Below are 25373 nucleotides of genomic sequence, written 5' to 3'. Positions count from 1 at the left end.
ATTACAAAAACATGCATGTTAGGTTAACTGAAGTCTCTGAACTGTCCATAGGCATGCTTTTGAGTGTACTATGAATGGTAGTTTCTCAATAAGTGGCCTAAGCTGAACACCAATTGGCCTTAATGTGGCACACACACGCTATATATTTAAAAAAAAAATGGATAGATGACTTGTTGCTTTGAATACTAGTTTGCCGGCTTCACATAGCTGTACAGTATATTCTTCTGTTCACAACCCTTGTTGAGGCCATCTCACCAAAAATGGTGGATACTTAATAAGCTGCAGCCTCATGAGGCTCACTGAGGTGTCATGCAAATTGCTGATATCACTGATTTTGTTTCTCAAATTGATAGTCTCTATGGGAAATTGATCATGTTTATAGTTTTACAACACAGGGGAAAATAGCGTGGATTTATTCAGCCACCAGTAAATATAAAGTAGATGTTTTCAAAAACAACAACTCTTGCCTGATAGTGGAATTGACCACATTTGGTTATCAAACAAAAGCCTTGTGCTTTTGCATGTTCTCATTGGCCCTCCTATTGGTCGACCATTCGCTCTTTGGCCTTGGTGACCAGTAGAAAAACCGCTACAGCTTTTTATCATGTCTCCATTTCAGGAGAAACTTCTAAAATGACATGTTAAGCTCATTTTGAAACTGGGCTTAGATCAGTTTGAAGCGGCGAGTGGGCTCATTTGACACTGACACTTGGCTGCAGTAATGCTGAATTACTGGCAGCGCAGCAGCACAATAAACACACACACATGCACACGCACACACCTACACGCACACACTCACACAGAAGTACTTGTACTAGTTGCTAGTGAATATTTGTACACGCTTGGACTTGAATGTTTGATTATCACCAAATATTTCATGGATGAGCTAATATTCATTCATGAAATGGAAAAATAGGTTAGTCATGTACTATTCTGAAATTGATTATGACTGTTTCTATAAACTAAACTGAATATAAGTTTCCCACATCTAATTGTGTTTCACAATAGATGCAGTAAATGATCATACAAGAATGATTATGCTTTCCTTCTGGACTCCCGCAAAGTTAGCTAGCTTTATTCTCGTGATGATAGTATGTCTTTACATTAAAGTGTAGTCGAGCAATGATAACATAGAGTTGTAGGCCGCTTTGACACTAAAACAGGGATGGTAATCTTCTAATGTTTTAAGCTTTCAGTTTTGAGGTCTATCTATCTATCTATCTATCTATCTATCTATCTATCTATCTATCTATCTATCTATCTATCTATCTATCTATCTATCTATCTATCTATCTATCTATCTATCTATCTATCTATCTATCTATCTATCTAAACTAGATCTATGCTAGCACTATCCACTTTGCCTTTGTAGAAGTTGTTGTTTCCGGGGTGAAATTATTGAATAGTTTTTCTTTAAATGGCATTAAAAAATTGTTTTAGAAATGTTGACAAAATAGTATTGTTATATTTTGCACTGTGTGTTTTGTAACAGAATTGAGTTTTACCACTTTGTACCTATGAGGATGAGCTTTCATGTTTCGCCATAGTTGCCTTATTGAGTGTAGATAGCCGCATTCCATGGAGCGCGCGTGGGCTTAGCCTGTGGCCCTCGCTGTTTATTCATCATAATAAAAGAATGGCCAGGATGACTCTGCCTTGAAATGTCAGGGCCGCATTATGACAGCGAAACTACATCTTTGTTGCCAGCATGTGAAGCTGCAGACGCTGCGTTGTGGTGTCATACCATTTAAAGTGAAACCTGCTTGGAATGTCAGCGCGGCACAATGTGGATTTTCCTGTCCTGCGGTTGCTCAGGCAGCATTTGAAGCATTTGGATCGAGGGAACGACACGTGAACTCAAGCACGAATAGGCCCCAAAAAAAGCGTAGCGCGGCTGCGAGTGCATTCAGACGCTCACGGCCTTGATTCGAACCAAATGATGTCAACGTGTCAGTCTGGGTTAGGACACATGTGACTAGCCACGCATGGCTAACTGCAGACGCAGCCCCGGAGAGCGGCACTAGCTGTGGCGCTCGAACCGGAGCAGGCTGGCTTCCGCGACAATGACTCCTCAATATGGGATTTTTGCACAAGCAGCCCTGCCTTCAAGGCAGCACGGCCCACTCGCTTCCGTGTACAGCAAAAGTCCACAAATGTACCTAGCGACGACTTGCGAGTATATCAGAGCATGTTCTTAACACATGAATTGTGCTTTCAAGCACAGGAGCGGCACTGAATAAACGCCAGACTGCTCGTGTTTAAAAACAGGATCTGGTATGCGACGGAAGCTCAGCTCTAATTTTCACAAACCACCCAGTGAATATACTGGAGTGGAACCGCAATAACAATTTTTTTTTTTAACTATGCTTCAAAGATAACACAAAACTGGGAAATTCAAATGTAAATCTCAAGCAAGAATCTAAAACATATGTTTAATATGTTTTACATTTTCTTTGGCTTTTTTTTTTTTTTTTTTTTTCTATGCCAGCACAGGAGAATGTCATCGATGGCAAAGGGGGGGAAAAATACAGTAATATTCTTGGAACCAGCACCACGTTGGAAACAATCTAACTGCTCAGGAAAATATGAGCAGCAACTTGAATTAATGACTAATTACATATACATTTTCCCAAGCAGATGTTTAACAAGTAGAATGTAAGGATAATAATTTACCAACAAACAGTTTCCCATTCCCTCTCTGCTAAGTGCCTATCGGACACTCTTTAAAGTGTTGCTTGTTTTATTTTTGTTTTTGTTGTTGTTGTGGCAGCAATGTCATCGAGTGATTCTCAAAGTGTGGCGCTAGTACCCCTAGTGGTATGCGGGCTCACTCTTGGGAGGAAGAAAAGACTCAACGCCTAAGTATGGTTCAGTTGTATTTAACTTTTATTGAAGTATATTTTTTCCATTATACATATATTTATTCAACCTTTATGTGCAATACATTCATTGTGCGATGTTAATGTTCGAAACGTGCATAATGCTAACAGTTGCTACATACAAATATGCACTTTTGAAACACTTTTTATTGCTGTTGAAAAGAGAAGTGTCTTCAAACTTTTGATTGGTAGAGCACCATTTAGGAATACAACTTCTGCCTGTGTGATGTGTGAACGAAATGAACACTTAGGTCTACTATGCTACTGTAATTTAATTTTGGTCATGATACTTGGAGAGCAAAGTGTTTCTTGGGTGGCACTTGGTGTAAAAAGTCTGTGAACCCATTGGTTAACTTCTTTTTACACTTGTATAACAATTAGGGATTTTAAAATGTTAGCTTTAACAAGGGACAAATCGTACAATTGTATTGATTTGAGTTTTATCAAATGTGATAGAAATGTGTTTTATTTCAATCAAACATTGTGCGAAAACACAAAACACAATTTCTTCTCGAACATGGATGGCATTCGTTTTCGCTTGTTCAACTTGTTAGTGATGTCATAGTGGGGTTCATTGTTAGCATAATTTGCACTTGGATTTCGTGTTGTCATCTCTTTACTACCTTAACAAATCTGCACATGACTGACATGATGCCTATTCCACCTGCCCGGAAGGAAAATGTTGGTAAAGTGGTATCGGTGCCATAGTATCAGTATTTTTATGTGTATGAGTACTGACGCACAGTATACCGAATTAGTGTTGGTGTTGGTGTATCCATACTTAAAACGTTGCCTGTGCAGTTAAGGAAGGGTTGCGATGGTTTCCGTTTTGGCCTGGAACAAATGAACTCATTTTATATTATTTCCTCTGGGAAATTTGACTTTGGAGGTTCCACCGAAATGTGTTCTGCTTCTTCCACCTAAATGTTATGTATGCACAAAAGGCTTTCTCAAATTCCCAGACCACACCAGGATGTTGATCGTTAGGGTTGGCCGACTAACCACATTAGAAATAGTTACTTTTGAACAAATTCCTTCCTTCCATCCCTGTGGGTGTGCACCTTCATAATCACTTACATTTGAGAGCTTGATGTGTGTGTTGTAGGGGGGGGGGGACGTTTTGGGTGGTTTACATGGAACTGTGAAGTGCTTGCCCGTGTCCTTGCGTGATTATATGGGCACTCTGCGAAAGCGTGAATCATTCATGGCATGTAGTGCAATACTGCGCATTCCCTAGTAACAGTTTAGCTTCTAAAAATAACCTGCCCGCAGGAGAGCGAATGCAAATAGTTTATTTGATGTCTAGCTGATGACATTGTGCCATCACATCAATCCAAATTGTCTCAACGGTTCGCCATAAACACTGTTTGAAAAAAGTCCCGCACGGTGACATTTTGTTGTATTTTGGAGCTCACTACCGCCTCAATACTCATCATCCTTGGCTGGGCATTTCCAAACGGAGGAAGTCACCCCTTTGTCCTTCACCAAACGCTAGTTTGAGCGACTGGTACTATACGAGAGGGATGACTGGGAGTACTAGCTCGCTCCGGCTCTGATGCCTCCAGAGGCATGTAACCAGGCAACTGCACCACTAAATGGGACCGTGAGGATAACAAGCAAGGGACCACATATTTATTTTGTCTTTATTCATATTCCTCTAGTTTCATTGACATTTTCACTCACAGGATGGGAGGGCATTTACCTTTTGTCTTAACAGTTCCCACCATTTTGAAGCAGAATAAAAGCCCTTTTCTTCATTGATTCTCTACAAAGTTCCTTTATGTGTGAAGAAATCACATGCATGCTTGAAAAGGTCTCTTAGGCCTCCTTAATGCCCCTCAACTGTTTTAATGGCTCATACAGACATCACTCTTTGTCTATTGTGTGTGTGGGCGTGTGTGCGTCAGTGAATGTATAATCAACATATCTTATCCAGAGAGGCTCATAATAGCCGATTCGTCGATTAGTCGATCATCGAGAATTCTGATGTTTGCGTGAAGTTGATTGGTGTGAATCATGTTGCATGCAAAATGGTCTGCACTATTTGGCTCATCCAGCTGAGGCCCTGTCAACTAGTTTGTTGTCTAAAGAAGACAATACGACATCAGCAAAGGCTTAATACAAACTGAAACATGACACTGGCATGGAAACGGAAGTTTAGAACATTCGGAGCGAGATAATCCCCAAGATTATATTGCAACCCGACACACTGATGGAAAGTAAATGGAGTGAGTTTAGCCAGGCTAGTCAAGTTAACATGCAAGCTAGCGATGTTAGCATTAGTTCAACTGTTTTTACATTTCCAGGAGCATTTTTTTGGTTTCATTCAACATTTCAAACATGACAGTGTAGAAAGTTTAGCAAATGGGAGAAAACGTAACCCAATTTACAAAAGTATGAACCTACGGGATGATAAAAGAGCACGTGCAATGATTTTCTTCTAATTGGCAACAAAGTGATTTCATCATATGAGAGAATGAGGGAAGAGAATGAAAGAAAAAATGCGACAAGCTATTATCTATCTGATCATTAAATATAGCCAATATCTTATGACTTTTTCAGGAGATGCATCGTCCTATTTGTCCATATAATCTAGCCACTAAATTTATTTCCATTCAATTGTTTTGCTGGCTCATATAATTCCCTCTGTGTCTGCGTATGATGGGAACCAGCAAGTTTCCCAACCTCTTAATGCGAAAAACTGCAGCAATCTTGCAATTAAAAGAATTCCTCATATTTGCTGTTTTGAGACAAATCTTTCTGAAGGCTCTCACAGCACAATGGGTGCTGACCTAGTTTGTTTTCTGTGCTGTCCGCGGCAATAAACAGACATGCGTGTCACAATGAACGCACACACACGCACACACACTCGCAACAGACAAATGCAGTTAGACATCTGCTTTTATCCAATTAGGGTGTCTTTTTTGTCACCCTGTGACAAGTGTTTCCGCAACTACGTGATAGGTTCCTTACACAGTTACAGCTACCCAGCTTGTAATAGTGTAATAATGCCAGGGTCAAACATGGCCGATGTACCATCATTTTCCTGCTAAGTGCCTCCTGTTGATTTGCAGAGATCCGTAACCAGCTGGTGGAACAGTTCCGTTGTTTAGAGCAGCAGTCGGAGTCGCGCCTGCAGCTGCTGCAGGACCTGCAGGACTTCTTCCGCCGGAAGGCCGAGCTCCAACTGGAGTTCTCCAGAGGCCTGGACAAACTTGCCGAGCGCTACTCGTCCAAGATCCGCACTTCCAGAGAGCACCAACATTTCAAGTGAGTCCCTGCATTGGTTGGATTCCACGTAACGGCTTCATAAGCCACGTTGGTGACAGGATGGAACTGTGGTTAGAGTTTGAGTCCTGAATTGGTCATTTCCACAAGGGCTCCTGGGTAATGCAGTTTACTCCACAATGGAAAAACATGTTTGAAAGCAAAATTTCCAGCCAGTGTTCCCGACTCAAGATCTGGATCTGGACCCTGGGTCCTGCCATAGTGGTCATTACTTGTTCCTAAGGGATCAGTAATGTGCAAATTTCACTCTTGGACAAATAATTTGGTTTGGTATGGTTTAGGAAAACAAACCTCTTACACAAATGAGACAAATGGGACCCAGTAAACAAAAGAATAGTGAGTACACCAAGTGGACAATAGTTAGGGATTTTTTTTTTTTTTAATTATAGTTACCATTAATATGTTTGGATAGTTTTTCCTAATGCAGTTCGTTTTTAATCTGTTTTTTAGACCAGGTTTTTAGGGTTTTTTTTTTTTTTTTTCAAAAATGCTACCTACATTTTAGTCTAGTTTTCATTAGTTTTAGAGGTTTTTTTAATTTAGTATTTGTCAGGTGCAAGATTAAAAAAAGGTCACTAATTATTGTGTAAATATAATATAAATAAATAAATTTATAAACTATAGTTTAATTAATTGTAGTTTATAAACTACAATTCTCAAACGGCTGTTCGACCTTCCTTCTTCTGTACAGACATACAACAATACAGAAATAAATTCATTTAAAATGAACCCTGAAGGCTCATTAAGATATTAATTGACAAACACAAAAAAAATGACATTTTTGTTGTATAAATATAGTTAGTTTTACTTTGTTTTATAAATGTAAGATGTATCATATTGATAAAAGCATTTTCATTTTTATTTCATTTCCTTTCTTCCTTTTATTTTTCAATTGTAGTTTTGTTAGTTTTAGTTTTAGGACACAATATTCCGTCTTTTGACTTAGGGTGCATTTTGTATTCTTTCCATTACCATTGTCGGACAGAGGTGACGATTTTCTGTTGACCAATCAGCAAGCAGTAGGCACCTAATATTTAGATTGGTACCTCAACTAATGGGTTCCAAAAAGCGATAAAATATACTTTTTTTTTTCTGTATTGGTAGCCTTCACAACATGCCCATACCCAAGTGTGCGTACTGCTTGGTAGAAATAGGACTATACAGGCTTCGGACAAAGGGATGAACAATATAAAAAAAGGAGGTATAAATGTAGAAGAATTGACCTGAAATGAAGCCAGGGCCAAGGAAGCCTGGCCTCAGGCTGCTGTGTTCCTCCCAACTAGGTCAGACTTTACCCACTGTACCAACCCCCGCCAAGCTCGTCTTCTCTATGTGCTTGTCATTTCATTTCCATTCTCAAACAACTTTACACTAGACGCCGACTCTCCAATCTTCAAATTTCCTCACCGGTCACAGAGAATTACTGAGCTTAGAGTCGAAGGAATGAAATGCTGACTCGAAATGGTATTTATTTTTTTATTATTATTATTTTTTTTTTTATTGTAGTCGTGAATCAGACACACCCTGCAGCTCTTTATATTTTGGCATCAAGTTTTAGTTTGTTATGGAACATGTTTCACATGTCAGCATGAATTCAAATCATGCACCCGTTGAGAAAGAAGAAAGCCAGTAAATGTCAAGTTGATGTTACCTGTGCGTTCGTCAGGCGTAACCAAGGTTGGTTAGTAGTTGGCATTGGTAATCTGTCCGGCCCTATTTCATTCTCTTGGGCAAATTACTTAAATTTGCAGAGCTGCCATGTCTGGGATGTTGATTAATGGAGCGTTCAGTCAAAGGGAGACCCCTGTAAGATATTCCCATCGCTTCACTTGTCTTGTCGCCCGTTGTCCCAACCCCCCGCTCTTAATTCTCCACTCCCATCACTTAAAATGATCATCATTATAAATGTCTGTCAAAGGCTCGGTCCCCTTCTCAGTTACTACAAAGTCTCAAATCTTAGTGCCAGTCTCATTTTCAGAGCTACTATGCTTTTAAGTTCTGGTGATGCAAACAAAGAGGACACCCCTTATGATACAGAGTAAGGACCGCCATGATAATTGATCGTTAGGAATTGTGTTGATGGTGTGGAATTGTTTGGCGTAATGCCGTGCACTACTTGGCAGTAGCCAGCAGAGTCGCTGTTCTTTCTCAGTATGTTTGCGGGCAAAAGAGAACAATGTGACGTCAGCTATGCGAAAGTCGAGATACATCCACGAAGGCCGCTAATAAATCACTCCTCTGGACGGAAGCATTCTGTTCAATAGAAAAGGAGATTAGAACGTCCAAGGATAGATTCTCAGATTTAAAAAAAAGTTTTTTAAATAACAATAGCTCAATGGACCAGCCAGAGAGACTGAACTGAAAATATTCGATTGATCTTTAACGTCTGAAACAAGTCTTATTTTGAAAATGAGATGCATTCGCTTGTGCCTTAAGACATTCAACAAGCTCGCAAAAAATTGTAAAAAAAAAAAAAAAAAAAATCATGAATGGACAGCTTTACAAAAAGGAGAAGAGGCCAAATAATGAGACAGAAGTAGAGCTTACAACTTGCTGCTTTTAAGAGACAATATTGGCAGTCCTATTTCAGATTTGATTTTTATTCGCTAGTTGAATGTCATGCACCAAAGCTCTTCTGACTGATATGTCACAACAGGCTCGCAAATGAGGCAATAAAGCCATTAAAACTGTTCCGGCACATGGAGACCAAGCACCTGGCAATATAAGACAAGCATCTGCAGTTTTTGCAGGAAAGAAAAAAAAAGATGACCTTATTATTACATATTTTTTACTTTTCTTTAGCTGTGTGCTGTTTTCTTAAGCTGCAAAACCTTGGTCATCAATATGACTTTTTCTCGTCGCTTTTGAGGAGTAGTCAACAGCCAAAAGATTTTACAGCTAATCTCACGGCATCCAGTGTCGAGGATCAAACTCGTACTTGGCTTTGAAAGAAAAGCCTGCGGGGAGGGCGGCTTCACTTTTTTTTACTGCACTGGAATGAAAAAGGGAATAACAAAAAGATGCTGATGCTCTGCACCCTGCACTGTATCTTTTACATGAATATGTTTAGTCTTGACTATAGACTTTTTTTTAATGTTGCATTTGTTTTAAACACCCCTAAACCAGGCCAAAGGGTACAACTAACCACAACTGCAACAGATATTGATGTTGTTCTTAGCTCCTGTTTCCTTGCTCGTGCCGTATTGAGATGAAAAATTGCATCCCAGAGGTGTGCATGAACGGATCTTATCTCAGGTCACATTGTATTTCTTTAGTCAGCAAATAGTTGAGTTGAATCAAAAGTGCCTCTGCTGGTTGCGTCAACGTATTGAACTTGATTTTGCTACATGATTAATCAACACCTATTAGACCAAATTCTTAAAGATCAATAACCCCCTGAACCGAGAAGACGTCAAGTTGAATAAAAATACCGTACAGTATAATTTACAAACTTATGTCAGTTTAGACCTACTTGTAAGACAGAATGTGTTATGCGTGTTGCTTTCTAATTGCTCATTTGTCATCTAATTTTTTAAAAATGTGCGAAATGGATGAATCAAAATCTAAATAAACATATATTCTGAAAACAACAAGAAATGATGCTGAGCTTCGCTGTATTAATTTGAGAAATGAACAATAAAACAATAACTCATCAGGGACAAGAACGATTAAAGCTGTTAAATGACTTGACAGAAAAACAAGGAGGATTCTTTTTAAAATGCTCTTCAAAAGTGAGACGAGTGCCAAAAATAAACACTGTGTTTCTCAATTGCCGTTTGATTCCAGAGAGTTAAGGCGCTAAATCCAGATAAAGCATAATAATAGTATACTTTTTCAATGTTTGTTCCATATGGCAATGGGCACATTATATGACTGTACACTACATTAAAGTAGGTGACTGAGTCAGTGAGCAGAATGTAATCAAACAGTGCTGACCAAACATCCAATATTGTGGCAGATTGGCACGATTCTTTTAAAGGGAAGTCAACCAAAAAATATTTTTTTCAAGAGTATGTTCTATGCAAGCCCACTAGTTGAAACACGGCATTCTGATCAATATATATAGATAAGAGTTAATCCACTTATTTTTAACCATCTCAGGGGGCGGCCATTTTGTCACTTCTGTCGACTGAAAATGACATCACAACTACCTCAGGGCTCAGGTAACAACCAATCACTGCTCAGCTTTAGAAAACAGGCAAGCTGTGATTGGTGGGTACCTGGGTCCTGGGTAGTTGTGATGTCATTTTCAGTCAACAGAAATGACAAAATGGCCGCCCCCTGAGATGGCTAAAAAACATGTGGATTTTGCTGCTTAACCTATATCCCACAAAAACAATATTAATCAGAATGCCGTGTTTCAACTAGTGGGCCTGCTGAGAAAATATTCTTGAAAAAAAAAATCTGTTTGGGTTGATTTCCGCTTTAAGAAAAGTACCAGGGGCACAAACATTACCTGGAGCAACAAATAAATAGTATAAAATGGACATTGTACTGTAAATTTGATTGTGGCTGCCTTCTTCCAAATCCATAACAACAGTTTTTGTGTTCTAGGACATTGTGGTCGTTGGGAGATAATTGCAAGAGCTGCTGTGTTTGTCAGAGATGCCATTTCCTCTTCAACTTTGAGTGTTCTATCCTTTTTAAAATCCTTTGTCATTTCCAGAAATCTGCCCCATAAGTAATAAATAGCAGTAAGAAAATATATATACTTTGATCAGATTTGTGTTTTGGTCACTGATTGGCCATCAGCAAAATTGTCGTTATAGCCTTTTTATGATAAGAGTCTTTGTTGGCTTCATGAGTGTCATGAGAGTCAAAACAGTTTGATGGTGGAAAAAAAAGACAAATGTTCCCTAAAGAAAAAAGAAGATAAACAAACTCTTCGGTGTGAACGTAATTGAACTCACATGCTCCCTTGAGCAATGAGGCAAGAGCAGCCCGTATGCTGGCCGTGTGTAAGTGTGCGTGTGTGTGTGTGTGTGTGTGTTTGTGTCCATCCAGCTATTCTTGTGAGGACCAAGTGAAATTCACAACCTTGCAGAGGAGGATTTTAAGATGAGGACATGAGATAATCCACAATTTTGTGCAGTGTTTAATCAATGTGTCGTTTTAGGGTTAAGATGACAACTTTGTCAAGTACAGAATATGTAGGAGTGTTCAGGGAATGTATTATGCCTCACGACTGATTCCTAAGGGGGCAGCATTGTGGACTATGCGTGTTTAGCTCCTAACTTTATTGAAGACTCTAAATTGCCCATAGGTGTTGTGACGATGTGTTTGTAATTGGTTGTTAGTTTACATGTGCCCTGTGATGGGCTGGTGACCATTGTTAGGTGTGCTTGCCCTTTCTCTAAAAAAATCAATGGTAATTCACATAAACACACGTCTTTGTTTTGTGCCATCTGATGTAAGAATGACCTTTTGTGACAGTTGATTTGATCTTTGTGAAAATAATAACAGTGACAGAGTCAAATAAATCATTAAGATGATCAAGCTTGAGTGTTTCTCCCCATTTAGGTGCTCATGTCGCGTTGTTGTGGTTGTTTCAGGAAGGACCAAAATCTCCTGTCCACTATCAACTGCTGGTACTTGGTCCTGGACCAGACCCGGCGGGAGAGCAGAGACCACGCTACACTCAGTGACATCTACAACAACAACGTCATTGTCCGCCTGACACACGTGGGCGATGATGTCCTCAGACTTTTCAAAAAGGTCAGCTTTGGATTGAAATGGATGAAGGCGTGCAAGCCCGACTGGTCATACGTAACATGCATCGTCACAGGTCATCCGCTACAAATTTCTGATTGATATATGCAACGGTCACCACAAAAAAATGCTTCTCATTGCCATAGGACGTGGTTAATTGTTTGATTAGGGTCTTTAATTACTGGCTGTCCGTTCAACTGAATCATCAATTGTGATCATCATCAACTCAATGACATTCACACCATGGCCAAATTTACCTTGAGTGAATTTGTATTTGTTGAAAGGGTTTCTTCTGTCTGTAAATGACACGCAAGCTGTGTTGCTGTGTTAGAGATTGTTTTTTTTTTTTAGCATTTTTTATCCATTTAACATGTATTTGGCTCTATAACTTTATAACGCAATAGATGTCAATGTTAGATCCACCTACTGTATTTAGTCAACTGAAATGGGGGAGACTCAATGAACCACGTGCTTTATTGAAGCATCTTTAACACAAAATAGCTGCCTACATGTGCGCGCTGTTGTTGCATTTTTTTAAATGTATGGAATACATATGTTACCTACATGGTATTGTGAATAGTCATGCGTTACTTGAATGAATAGTTCCTTGTCATTGTTGATTTCAACATGTCAGTTCCACCGTAAATGTAAACTATTTATACTGTTATTATTCCTGCTCATAAATTCTGATGTTGTGTCAGAATCTCATTCATAAGTTCAGCGCAACTGGCTATTTGTCTAACATAGTCACTATTGGTTACGCTTTCATAACAGACGTGCATAGCAAATGCTTTGTGTCGCGATAGGAAAGTGGCTGTGGTTCAGAGGTTGCGATGAATATTCTGTCCAACAGTATCGCTTGACAGCAGCGGGAATGGCGGATAATTTATGCCCTCTTGGGGGTTCTGCAGTGTCACGACGGGAGCCGCGATGGGTTGGCCTTCAGCCAGCCAGCACAAAGGGAGGCGTTAGGACCAGCCTGTAGAAAGTCTGTCTTCCCTGCTAAGAGTTTAGCGCAAATGGCATTGTTCTTCAAACCAAAACCACGTTATGGTGCATTCATCCGCAGTGCTGTTTCATTGCTAATATATTGCACATGTGGGACTGGAATGACTTGGGTGTTTATTGGGGAATACATGGAACGAATGTGCTGACGTTTACATTTTTTGGAAACACAAGGCTGTTGTGTTTGACAAGTGGTCCCTTGGGAGGTGGCAAAGACGTGAACTTCACAGAGTCCCTCACCTTTGAACCTTCTCTTCCTCGGGGCCTGTTAGCACTGCCAGGGGGACGTGTCTGCTTCATCATAGCCCCTGGGCAAAAGTGACTTCAGCTTTGAAACAACAGTGTTCACTTTTCAATCAGTGTTGTTGATACTGAATAATTTCACAGTTTTGAGTCTCTGCTAATAGAGTACAGTAACTAATACTATACAGTACTTTGTTGAAGCATTTATTTTAACAACAGAAATACAGCACCCCCTTGCCTCAAAAATGTTTTGTTCCATCCAATCCCTCCCTGACAAGGCTCTAAACACACTCGCTCGCTGTATTGGACAATGTATGTCCATACAGTCAGTAAGCAGTCATGGTGAAAGTACAGTTCATTGCTTAAACCAGGACATATGGAACATATCTCAACTTCTACTCCTCAATACCGACACTCTATTATCATTACCATTCTTAATTTTTGCTGCTTTTAATTATAGCTGATTGTCTATGTTGTTGGATAGCAGATAGCTGACGTTTATTCCAGGGAGGAAACGTTTGAGTTGGTCAAAAAGTTGTATGCTTCTTTTTCATACAGTTGTGTTAAAACAGTGAAATGTTTCTTGCCAGGATGGGCCCTCAGCACCCCTTAACCTCTGATCTTGGAACCGCCCCTGCCTTGAGCACAAGTTTGCACACCCTTGTTCTAATGTTTACTAATATCTTTTACAGAGCAAAGACATCGGAGTGCAGATGCACGAGGAGCTTGTGAAAGTCACCACTGAGCTTTACACAGTGAGTCAAATATTATTGTCCTTTTTTAATGTCCATAACAGGTTGTCTGGCCCTGCGTGCGTGTTAGCTGCCAGTCTGCCGCCGTTGCTACATCCTGCCTCCTCTCAATTGTTAGACCACAACCTGTGAAACAGCTGGCTGGCCTGACACTGCACACAGCAGACTTGCTTGATCAGCAGTTTATCCTCTAACTTCTCCAGAGGTCACACACATTTGCATTCGTCTATTGTGAATTTCTCCCAGGGGTAGGGAGGAGAGTGGCTGTGTTTCACGCAAATGAGCAGCTGCTGAAGGTCGGACACATCTGTGTATTGGGAAACGTTGTTCGTTTATGTGTGCATTCAGAAGGTTCCAATACCATTCACACGGAGAGCGCATGTATGCACATTGTATGCACATGCGCGTTCACTCGGAAAACAGGGCTGCGTGGTAAATAGAAAACAGCTGTGTCCGATGCCTTTTCGTTTGGCTGAAGACAATTAAGCCATCTGATATATGCGTTGTGCAGCAAGCACTAAGTACCTGTATTGGCAGTATTATGCTGCAATAGAGTAGACTTTTAAAGGTTGAATACTATCCATTGTGGGATGCTGGCCAAACCTCCAAATGTTCAGATGTCAATACCAAAGGAGGTCATGGAGATTGGATTAATCTTCCTGTCAAACTAAACATAAAACAAAAGAATTACCTGTTGAGCATTTAAAACAACCACATTACTTTTGAGGCTGCTAGCTTGATGCTAACACATAATTGGAAATACCATAGACGAATAGCATCTGTGTGCCATTATTAAAATGATTTAAATTTCAAAACAGACAGTGCAGCAACACGTGTAGACAGTCAATAAAACATGTATTTTTTCCCCTGCGAAACATGATTAATATTACTGTATTTTACTGATTCTCTTGCAGTGGTTGTAATACCCGTCTGTGTCTGCATGACTGTATTATATTGCCCCCGGTGGCAAAATTATGAACACTAGAAGGAACCGCAATGAATTTGATTAATTAGGATGCCCAAACTGTTTAATTATTTACATTCTATTTAATTATTACTACAGTGGACCCCCGCTGTTGGCAGGGATAGGGTCCGCGCCGGCGTGTGAATTGCAAAAATCAGCATATAATTGATGCCCGTCAAAATGCATTCAAAATTAAAATCCCCCCAAATTATTAATACAAAAAAAAAAATGCTGGTAAACGCTCATTATGCGTTTTCCAGAAAAAAAAGGTGTGGCACGGTGGGGTGGTTGGGTGGATGGAGATGGAGAAAAAAAAATCCCCACCCCAAAACATTTTTTTAATCTGCAAATATGTCAATCTACAGTTTCTGTATGAGTATGCAGAGGTTTTAAAGTTTTTAAATACTAATATAGAGAATGTGTTAAAAAACACATTACAAGATATTTTGTTGTTTTTGGGGGAGTATGGAACAAATTAATTGAATCCCATTCATTTTAAAGGCAAATTATGATTTGCGATATGATTGTTTCCAGTTATGAACATCATCATGGAACATATTAGACTCATATCTCAAGGCATCACTGTATTTATATGAGTGTTCATCCTTTATAATTGCCTTTAATCAAAAATGGATATGGAGGTGAAACATTGTCACGAAGCATAATGTAGATAACATCTACAACATTTCTTGCATGAAATATGTATTTGTTTCTTAACGCTGATGCATGCATGCATCAAATGCAGATCCTCCACTGGAAGCGTGAAAATTGCCATGGTTTCTTCACGTTGTCAGTCCGGACAAAGTCATGGGCCAATAGCGCACATTAAAATTGCAAAATGTGGGAGTTGCATACGTGATACGCTATTGATCGGCTGATTGCTTCTTGTGCTATTTGGTTTGCTATTGGGAACGCTGCTTGCTGTCACTCTGAAAGGCCCTTTCCTCCCTTGTTAATCGATCCCACTATCCTTTGAGTGCATCGCTTGCAGACGGGGGTTGCTAGGAAACCATAATTTGGCAGTAAGTGAGGCTGGGGCAGATTCAGTTTGTGGTTGTCTATTGGTTATTAGTTTACTGTAGTTTATTTAGTGTGACTCCCTTGAAAGAAGGCATAGTTAATTTTAGGATTTATGTTTTGTGTTGGGGTTTACTATAATAAAGAGTAATACCATCCACATCAGGGTTGTTATTGTGGCTTTTGTTGTTCAGCTAGTTTGACAAACTGGATTGAGCGCCCGTGTCATTTAGTGAATGAATCGATCTGCACAACATCAAATGTGAACTTTTCTGATAAATCCTTTATGTGGTTGTCTTTCAGCGTTTGTGGTCACTTTACACATTCCTTTGTGACATCACTATGTTGTGTCTCGGTGCATTTGTTTTTGGAAAGGGAAGCTAACGACGTATAAAAACACACTGTGCATGTCAGCACGGCATTATAGTGACTGTTTTTGGTTTGGGATTCAAAGGTGAAGACAAACAGGCAACCAGAGAGATCCAAGCACATTAGGAAGACACACCCAGCCTAAAGCCTCCAGTTCAGCAAGATGATTAAGTTACACTCCCTGGTGTGATGAATGGTAGTAGTAGCAAATACAGTACATAACCCTGACAAATGTAGTGTTGTATCCGCTACAGATTTCAGATAATGTACACCACCTTCTCTACTGTGTGGTATTTAGTTCTTTTTGTACAACCCGAGATTCACATAATTATTATTCACATCTTTTTTTTTTTTTCTCATTTATTCATGTTTTTCTTGTGCAACAGTCCCGGACATATTTGGCTCCAAAATGCCGTTTGACTTCCAATTTGTTGAGTTTTTTAATTAGAGATTTGATCCAGGGGTTGAACTTTTGCAGTCATTCATCCATTTTCCATAACGCTTGTCCTCATTAGGGTCATGTGCGAGCTAAATCTTATCTTTGAGTTGTAATCTGTGGTTTACCATCACTACTGTTACCCTTGTGAAAGGCTAGACGCACAAAAAGTAAAGAGGGCATGCTAATCTATTTGATGAACTGAGCTTTAAGAATTCGGATGATTGTGTGGAATTCATTGTGGTTTATTCGAAGCAATTAAGACAAATGTTCTCGAATATTGTGCACTACTTCAACTGTTTGTGGCCTCAGCTAGCTTGCTCTCAAAAGAAGATAAACATGATGTCAGATATGGTAAACTGAGTTACATCCATGCAGGTTAGTGTGATCAATACAACATTGCCATGGAAACAGAATTGGAGAACATATTCATTCGTCCTCTCCCATCCCTTTAAAAATAAGACTCCAAATACAGTATATTTAACTAGTTTTACAAATTTAGATTGAATTCTTTGTTTGTGTGTTGCTTCTGACAGTTCCTTTGATGAATTTGTCATCGCAACCCTTTTATTGATGAGGAAGTCAACATATTTTTTTCAAGAATATGTTCTATGCAGTCCCACTAGTTGAAACAAGGCATTCTGATAAATGTTTTTGTGGAATAAGAGTTAATCCACCCGTTCTTATCCCCCATCTCTGGGGGCAGCCATTTTGTCACTTCTGTCAACTGAAAATGACATCACAGTTGCTCAGGTAATGACCAATCACGGCTCACCTGTTTTCTGAAGCCGAGCCATGATTGGTCGTTATCTCAGCCCTGAGTAGTTGTGATGTCATTTTCAGTCGACAGAAGTGACAAAATGGCCGCTCCCAGAGATGGCTAAAAACGGGTGGATTTTGCTGCTTAACTCATATTCCACTAACACAATATTCATCAGAATGCCGCGTTTCCACGAGTGGGCCTGCATACAACATATTCTTGAAAAAAAATATGTTTGGGTTGACTTCCGCTTTAAGCATCTTCTCCTGACACTGAGCGTGTGCCGTGACAGGTCATGAAGACGTACCACATGTACCACACGGAGAGCATCACCGCCGAGGGCAAGCTGAAGGAGGCCGAGAAGCAGGAGGAGAAGCACATCGGCAAGGCCAACGACATCAGCGCCGCCTTGCTGCGATACGGACACGACGAACGGCCGCAGCGGCGGAGCTCTGTGAAGAAAATGGAGAAAATGAAAGAGAAGGTTTGTCTTTCGATTGACTTATTGTTTCAGTAAGATACTGCGGTTTATTGACTTCATAGTTACCCAATTTGACAGGAAAATAATGTTGACGGCCCATGAGAGGTCGATAGCTATTGATGAATGCATAGTAAATGGTATCAAAGAGGATACATACATTTCTCTTTAAATCCTAGGTTGCCAGTAAAAATGACTTCCATCATTAAATCCTCTTCAAAGGTCTTAAAATGCCACATTGTTGTCCAACTGTGTCTAACCAGTTGACAAAAGTCAACATTTGGCTGCGCTCACTTTGTTCATCACCATGCATCCATGTGTGTTTCTCTCCCTCATAGAGACAAGCCAAGTATTTTGAAAACAAACTCAAGTGCACAAAGGCTCGCAATGATTATCTTCTCAATCTGGCAGCCACTAATGCCTTGGTGGCGAAATACTATATCCATGATGTGTCTGATATGATAGATGTAAGTACAAGCACTCAGAGGATAAACACACGCTCGGTGAATACATTAAGAAGGATTATGTTTAACTTCCCGTTCACAGTGTTGTGATATGGGCTACCACGCAAGCTTGACGCGGACCCTGAGAACCTACCTGTCGGCCGAATATAGCCTTGAGACGTCTCGGCACGAGGGCTTGGACGTTCTAGAAGGAGCGGTGGATGCCATGGACCTCCGAGGAGACAAACACAAGTTCATGGACATGCACTCTCAGATGTTCTGTCCTCCGGCGCGCTTTGACTATCAGCCGCACATGGGGGACGAGGTGAGCGGGAGATAGCGAGCTCATTTCGAGGTCTTATTTTTAGTTTGTTGCACGCTCCTTATCAAGTCATCACAGCGGAGTTTGCGTTCTGCTTCCCTGCCAGGTGTGCCAGGTGAGCGCGCAGCAGCCTGTCCAGACTGAACTCTTGATGCGATACCAGCAGCTTCAGACTCGCCTGGCAACGCTCAAGATAGAAAACGAAGAGGTGACGATTTCTTTTCGCAAATCTTTTAATGGGTTTGAATAAACATAATGGTATGTGCCACTATAACTTAAGTCTATAGCACCAAAAAGCATGAAGTCAAATACCCCGCCGGGCAGGTTTTGACAATTTCCTGCAACACAGATTTACTGTAAGCATCAGCACCGTGGTAGGATATTGAATGTCTTATCATAAACCATCAGACATAAGGCTAAAAAATGTAGTAGTTGCTCTGTATGAAGGTTTCTGAGAGATTATTCTCACTACCATTTTAAATATGAAGCTGTAGCTAATGTCTAAAATGCTAAGCCCAGCGAACAAACACTAAGAAGCTCTTTAAATCTAACACAAGGACCTTATATGCCTACTAATTCCGTATACTAATATAAATGTATAATAATGTAAACGTCCGTCCGTCGGCGAGTCTGACTAAACTTTGTCTCTACGTCACAAACAAAGCCCTTGATCAAACGCAAGCGAATCAGGACTCTATGTTCAGTGTTCTTCCGCCAAGTCGCCACCTTTGTCAAGATTAAAGGTTCCTCACTAGTGTTTCCTAAATGTGGGATAACAGTTTTATAAAAGTATCGAATTACTCCCTAAAGGCCATGTGATATTCAATATATAAGAAATGTTAACTTTCAAGCACTATTTGTGCATCGCATTAATATGCTTGTGTGTTAACAAGATCCAGCTTGTATACTGTACATATACTCTACTTACTATATTTAAGTCAAGTTGACGTTTTCAAATTTTACCCTTTGTTTGGGCAACTCACTTCAAAGACTTTTTTTTTACGTTTGAACATATGAACATATGTGAACAATTGAAAACATTTATTGATGTGTTAAAACACATTAAACACTTAAGTTACAATAACATAATGGATGAAAGATTTTTTACAGTGTCGCACCGGTTTGAGCCATAGCCACAACACGTCCTTTCAAAGAATTGTTCAAAGATGTTGATGTGGCAAATGTATCGTCTGCTTTGAGAAGAGACATGCACACTGCTCACGTGTATTGTATATTTTTGATCATGATGCTTTTGTTTATACTCGATAGATTGACTTGATGGATGTTTCACGAAGTATTTAGCTAACACTAAATGTGCGCGTGCGTGATTATGTCAGGTGAGGAAAACTCTGGACGCCACAATGCAGACCCTTCAGGACATGCTCACAGTGGAAGACTTTGATGTGTCCGAGGCCTTCCAGCACAGTCAGTCAACAGAGTCGGTAAAGTCAGCCTCATCGGACTCCTACATGAGTAAGGTCAACATCTCTAAGAGACGAGCCAATCAGCAGGACACGGAGGGCTTCTATTTCACTGTGAGTTTTGATAAGCTTCAATGATTGCAAAAGATTTGTGTATAATCTGTAAAATATACTGGATGTATCAACTCAATTACCATTTTTCTCCCTGCAGAAATACAAAGAGTACTTGAACGGCAGCAACCTTATAGTCAAACTTCAAGCCAAACATGACCTTCTGAAGCAGACGCTGGGAGAAGGTGAGTCACCTTTAACGGATACAAAATTGGTAACGAGTCAAAATCACCGTAAGGCGCTTTTGGGAGTTTAGAGAGTTTATAGACCAGGCACCTCGGCACCCGCCACCACTCTCCCCAAATTAAAAAAAAACGTGGGTATGACACTAAATGAGTGCGTCTTCTTGGCGCATTCAGGATATTATGTCCGGACTGGCGCAAACACTTTATAGAAACAAATAAATGAGATTGCTAAAGCATGAGGGTTCACTTATTTACATTGTTGAACTTGTACATTCAAGTCTTCTGCTGTACGGTTACAATTATGTGACATAAAGCGGGCTTGTGCCGAAATCTGCTTTACACATGACAGAATGTTTGAACCATCCCTTTTTAATTCGCCGATTAAAGTATGTGGGTGAATATAGGACACTTATGGAACCATCCCCTATAGAGCAACACCCCAAAAGCTGCTCCTAGATATGTTTGCACTCTGCAGAGAGAGCAGTCAGGCTATCCGGGGGACTTCGGGGGGTTCTTGTACCGTTACCACGGTGATGGCTGAATGGCTGCTGCTTGGCGCCGTGACAAATGCAGCCATGGTACTCACCCCATTGAGTGCGCCTGAATAGATGCCTGTTTTCTCATAACACCCCTTTCCGTCTCCATCTGGCAGCCGCACATTTTTGGGGCTGGCACTCAACTGTACAAGTTTGAAAAGAAGCGTATGCTAATTTAGTGTCTTTTGTGCTCTGCTTCCTTTTAGGGGAGAGGGCAGAATATGGAACAACAAGGTAAGATGTCCGGTGACAAGAGAGCAAATAAAGTAGGCATTGATTGTTTAAAATCTTTCCCTGGATATGGCAAAAGTGAGATCCCGGTGTGGGAATGGGAATGTCAATGTTGACATTGTGTCAGACATGGAAATAAGTCTTCTTCTGAAGCTTTCCACAAGACAGTTATTGGTGTACATTGTTATCACTACAAAATCAGATTATAGCGATTACAGACCATATTATATAATGTTATTACAGTGAAAGTGTGGCTTGGCTTATCTGTTACTTTCATGCAGTCGTTAAAAGTTCACTCAGTCTGGGTCCAGTGTATTTCATTACAGTCGTTTTCTGTTTACAGGTCAAAATGTTTGACATTGAAGACGATTAGTACCGCTTTAAACTCTGTTACGCAACACTCACAAATTATAAACAGTAAAACCACAAATTAGCCACCAGACAAGCTAGTCTTTTTTTTTCTCTTTTTTCTTTGTATTTGAGAGTAAATTGACAAAGCTAAGCTACATACAGCATCTCCATCCGCAGCCGTGTGCTAAATGCTAAACTGTGGTGATAGCTGTTTCACATGCTGCATTCCAGAAAACGAGGATATTGGAAATTCTCTGCCTCCGATTAGGAAAAATGTAGTGGAATACCGCCAATTCGCCAAATGTTTTTCCTTGTCGGAAGGTCGGCGCATATGCAAGCAATCTGACATCTATTAAAAGATTATGTTCACTTTAATTATCTGTGTGAACTTGTTGACCAGATTTTGCCATGTGAATGTGAGAGTTTGTGGTTGTACGTATGTACCCTGTGACTAACTGGCGATCGATCCAGGCCGTAGTCCGCCTTTTGCCTAAAGTCAGATGGGTTAGGCTCCAGTTCTCCGCAATCTGAATACAATATGCGGTAGGCTATAGAAAATGGATACATGGATGGATACTGGATGGATGGATCAAATCTCTCTGTAGACCACCAAATAAATGTCACAAAAAGTAGACTGAAATGCAGATTTTGTTTAAAGATACTCACAAATGTACTTTCACAGTTGGAAATCTGGGCCTGTTTAGTTGATATACTCAAAGTAAGCCATGACGCATTATTGTTGTCTGAATTGAAACAGGTTAAACAGGTTAATTTTGCCTTCTGCCATCGAGTGAAAGAGCATTTAATCGTTCAGTCACTATACGTCGCTAGCACAGATAGATGAGAAAAGGAACATTATTTGTAGCAAATAATCATTTACGGACCAATCAGTAAAGTGAAATTGGGTCATTTAATTTCTGTCACCGCAATTTCTGATGATCTGTCACCGCATGCTAATTCCATCCATCCATTATCGATAGCGCTTATCCTCACAAGGGTCGCGGGGCATGCTGGAGCCCATCCCAGCTGTCTTCGGGCAGTAGGCAGGCGACACCCTGAATTGGTTGCCAGTCAATCGCAGGGCACACAGAGACAAACATCCGCACTCACAAACACATCTAGGGGTAATTTAGAGAGTCCAATCAACTTACCATGCATGTTTTTGGAATGTGGGAAGAAACCGGAGTACCCGGAGAAAACCCACGCAGGCACGGGGAGAACATGCAAACTCCACACAGGGAGGCCGGGGCCGGGATGGAACCCACGACCTCTGAACTGTGAGGCGGACGTGCTAACCAGTTGTGCCGCCCACCGCATGCTAATTGTAAAATGCAATGAGTTACTTTCAACTGGAACACCACATCAAATTGGGATATCCAGTTTCCTTGATTGCAGCATTATGAGCTTGCCGACGAGAGTCAAGTCAAAGCTGGCGAGTTCAGAACTTGTCAACACTGTGGGGCGGATGGGATATTTGTGAACTAGTAGAGTATAGCAATTGCATTATTATTCATAATTGTTATACCAACCGTGCAACCCCCTCCCACTCCACCCTCTCCCCAGGCCCCCCATACTCCCCCCTAAACCTCAGCGAATGCGGAAGTCTAGACCTCGCTCCATTTTTAGGCGTAAGCTGTTTAACGGCAATATGGAGGCCTTCATCCAGGTACGAGCCCATCGTGCGCTCTTTGTCTCTTGGTGAGCTCGGCTGTTTCGCTGGTGGTCCTTTTTGGGTTGTTGTTGTTTCCCCCCCCCCCCCCCCCTCACCTTTTGGCCACTCTTTTACCCATACGTTTGGCTCGCTCACGCTCTGACTCTCCTCTTGCTCGTCGCCTTGTCCCCCGCCGCCACCTCAACAAGTCAGACACCCGCAAATCGACCAAACGTGGAGCTGCAGTTTGCTTTTATTGCTCTCATCCCAGTAGGCCTGAACAAATTGAGTCCACTGGCTCTGTAAACATGCCAGTTGGCCGTGCACCAGCCGTGTTGCACTATCGAAATAAACACATGGCGAGCTGAGTCTGCATCCGTCCTGCTCTTTTGATACATCCTCAGTCCAAATCATTTTAAAGGTAATTTGCAGTATAGTGCTCAGGAAAGCAGCTGCAGGTATTCTCCTATTCTGACTTAAATGTAGCTCCCCACTTGCGCCAAGCCCATGCCCTGGTGTCTCGCACCCCCATAAGGCACTGAATCGATGCTTTGGCATTTCCAGACCTCCTCTTTTTTTTCTCTCTGTGAGATCTGTCTTCTTCACTAACTTGTTTGTGGTTGTTGTCGCCTCTCTTCCGCTGTCTACGTGCCTTACTGCTCTCTGCCCAGGGGAAGACGGAATGTCCGAACCAGGACTCAGGTACTCTGTCCTACAGCTGGGTGGCACCACCATTTTGCTACATTTCTGGGCCTCTGTTCTGTTGATGCTCTTTTATGTGTATATACTGTAATAATAACATTCATTGCATTTCATAGTTTTGTTATGTAGCTATAATATTATATATGATTTGATTCAAATAAATGGTTGATTTTTTCAATGTATTCATTTTTCATCTGCCTATAATAATTTCAATGTGACTGCAGGACTCGGGGCAGCCCATACCAGTGGTGGTTGAGAGTTGTGTCCGATACATCAATCTCTATGGTGGGTTCCCATGTTGTGTTCATGTGAAAATGTTCAAAATAAAAACCTAAAAATAATTTTATGTCTGGAAAAGGTAATGATCATGTCCAAATCAACAAGGTTATTTTAGTTCATGAAAACTAACAATATACTGTAACTAAAGCTAAAATTGGGGAAAAAAATAACATTTTAATGAACTAAATAGAATAAAAACTAAAATGCTTTAAAAAAAAACAACTGAGACTACAACTTGTAAAACTAAACTATAACTGTAGCGAAAATTTCCTTTTTTGCATTTGTCAGTTCATATCATACATGAGCTTTTTGGGTTATTTTAAATGTATTCATTTTGGTATTTTGGTAAGGAAGGTCAAACAGTCATTTGAGAATTGTAGTTGACTTACATTATTACACAATACTTAAAGGCCTCTCTTTTTTTTTTTTTTAATCTTGCACTGGACAAATACTCCATGTAAAAAAAATAATAATAACAATAACTGAAACTACTACTAAAACGAATAAAAACAAAACATTTTCTAAAAACTAATTAAAACTAGCAGAATTTAAAAACTAAAAGTCCAAAGAAAAGAAAAACTAACTATGTTAAAAAATCCAAAACTATTATAATCCTGCAAATCTCTTGAAAATATAATAGAAGAATACTTTTTCTCAGATTTGGAAAGAAAGAAATCAGATAATATTTGCCGTATTTTTGCCCACCAGCTAATGGTTTACTTTTAAAAATATTTTTTTTTATAATGTACACCAACGGATTTGTTTGTTCACAGGTCTTCAGCAACAAGGTATATTTCGAGTTCCGGGATCCCAAGTGGAAGTCAACGACATTAAAAATGCATTTGAAAGAGGTCAGTGCCAGTCTTCTCATCAATCTCCACTGAGTCTAGATTTCAAAATATGCATCTCTCAAGTTCAAAGCAAGAAAGAGCCCCACTTGTAACCAAATAATGCATATATAAACCCCTGTAGATGCATTTTGCATGAGATCTTGGCGTAATAATAAATGTGCAGGCATATTCCACACGCAGTCCTCACGCCATCTCCCAAAATATATTTGTGACGTTGACTAAGAGGAAGGTTTGACTGTGTGTGTAGGAGAAGATCCACTGGTGGACGATCAGTCGGATCATGACATCAACTCTGTGGCCGGCGTTCTTAAACTCTACTTCAGGGGTCTGGAGAAGCCGCTGTTCCCTAAAGAGCATTTCCTTGACCTCATATCCACTACCAGTGAGTCA

At 40.3% G+C, this 25373-nt stretch overlaps 1 protein-coding gene across 2 annotated transcripts in view; it reads left to right on the top strand.

Annotated features, from left to right (window-relative positions):
• The window catches only part of LOC147141972 (SLIT-ROBO Rho GTPase-activating protein 3-like), a 36583-nt gene that overhangs the window by 2805 nt on the left and 8405 nt on the right, over positions 1–25373 (top strand). Inside the window, exons 2-15 of one of the 2 annotated variants that reach the window (XM_086040297.1) lie at positions 5954–6149; positions 11720–11882; positions 13817–13879; positions 17715–17906; positions 18239–18367; positions 18447–18668; positions 18772–18873; positions 20003–20200; positions 20298–20382; positions 21125–21152; positions 23064–23166; positions 24078–24138; positions 24906–24983; positions 25231–25365. In XM_086040297.1, coding sequence (XP_085896423.1) covers positions 5954–6149; positions 11720–11882; positions 13817–13879; positions 17715–17906; positions 18239–18367; positions 18447–18668; positions 18772–18873; positions 20003–20200; positions 20298–20382; positions 21125–21152; positions 23064–23166; positions 24078–24138; positions 24906–24983; positions 25231–25365 — 1755 coding nt within the window. Of the gene's footprint in view, positions 1–5953; positions 6150–11719; positions 11883–13816; positions 13880–17714; positions 17907–18238; positions 18368–18446; positions 18669–18771; positions 18874–20002; positions 20201–20297; positions 20383–21124; positions 21153–23063; positions 23167–23822; positions 23854–24077; positions 24139–24905; positions 24984–25230; positions 25366–25373 lie in introns of both variants that reach the window. The other variant, XM_086040298.1, reaches the window with a different exon arrangement.

Source organism: Filicampus tigris, chromosome 9, assembly GCF_054856515.1.
Source record: "Filicampus tigris isolate MCC_2025a chromosome 9, RoL_Ftig_1.0, whole genome shotgun sequence".
Taxonomy (NCBI): Eukaryota; Metazoa; Chordata; class Actinopteri; order Syngnathiformes; family Syngnathidae; genus Filicampus; species Filicampus tigris.
The sequence above is the reverse complement of the archived record's forward strand: the minus strand, read 5'-3'. Positions and strand labels throughout refer to the sequence as shown.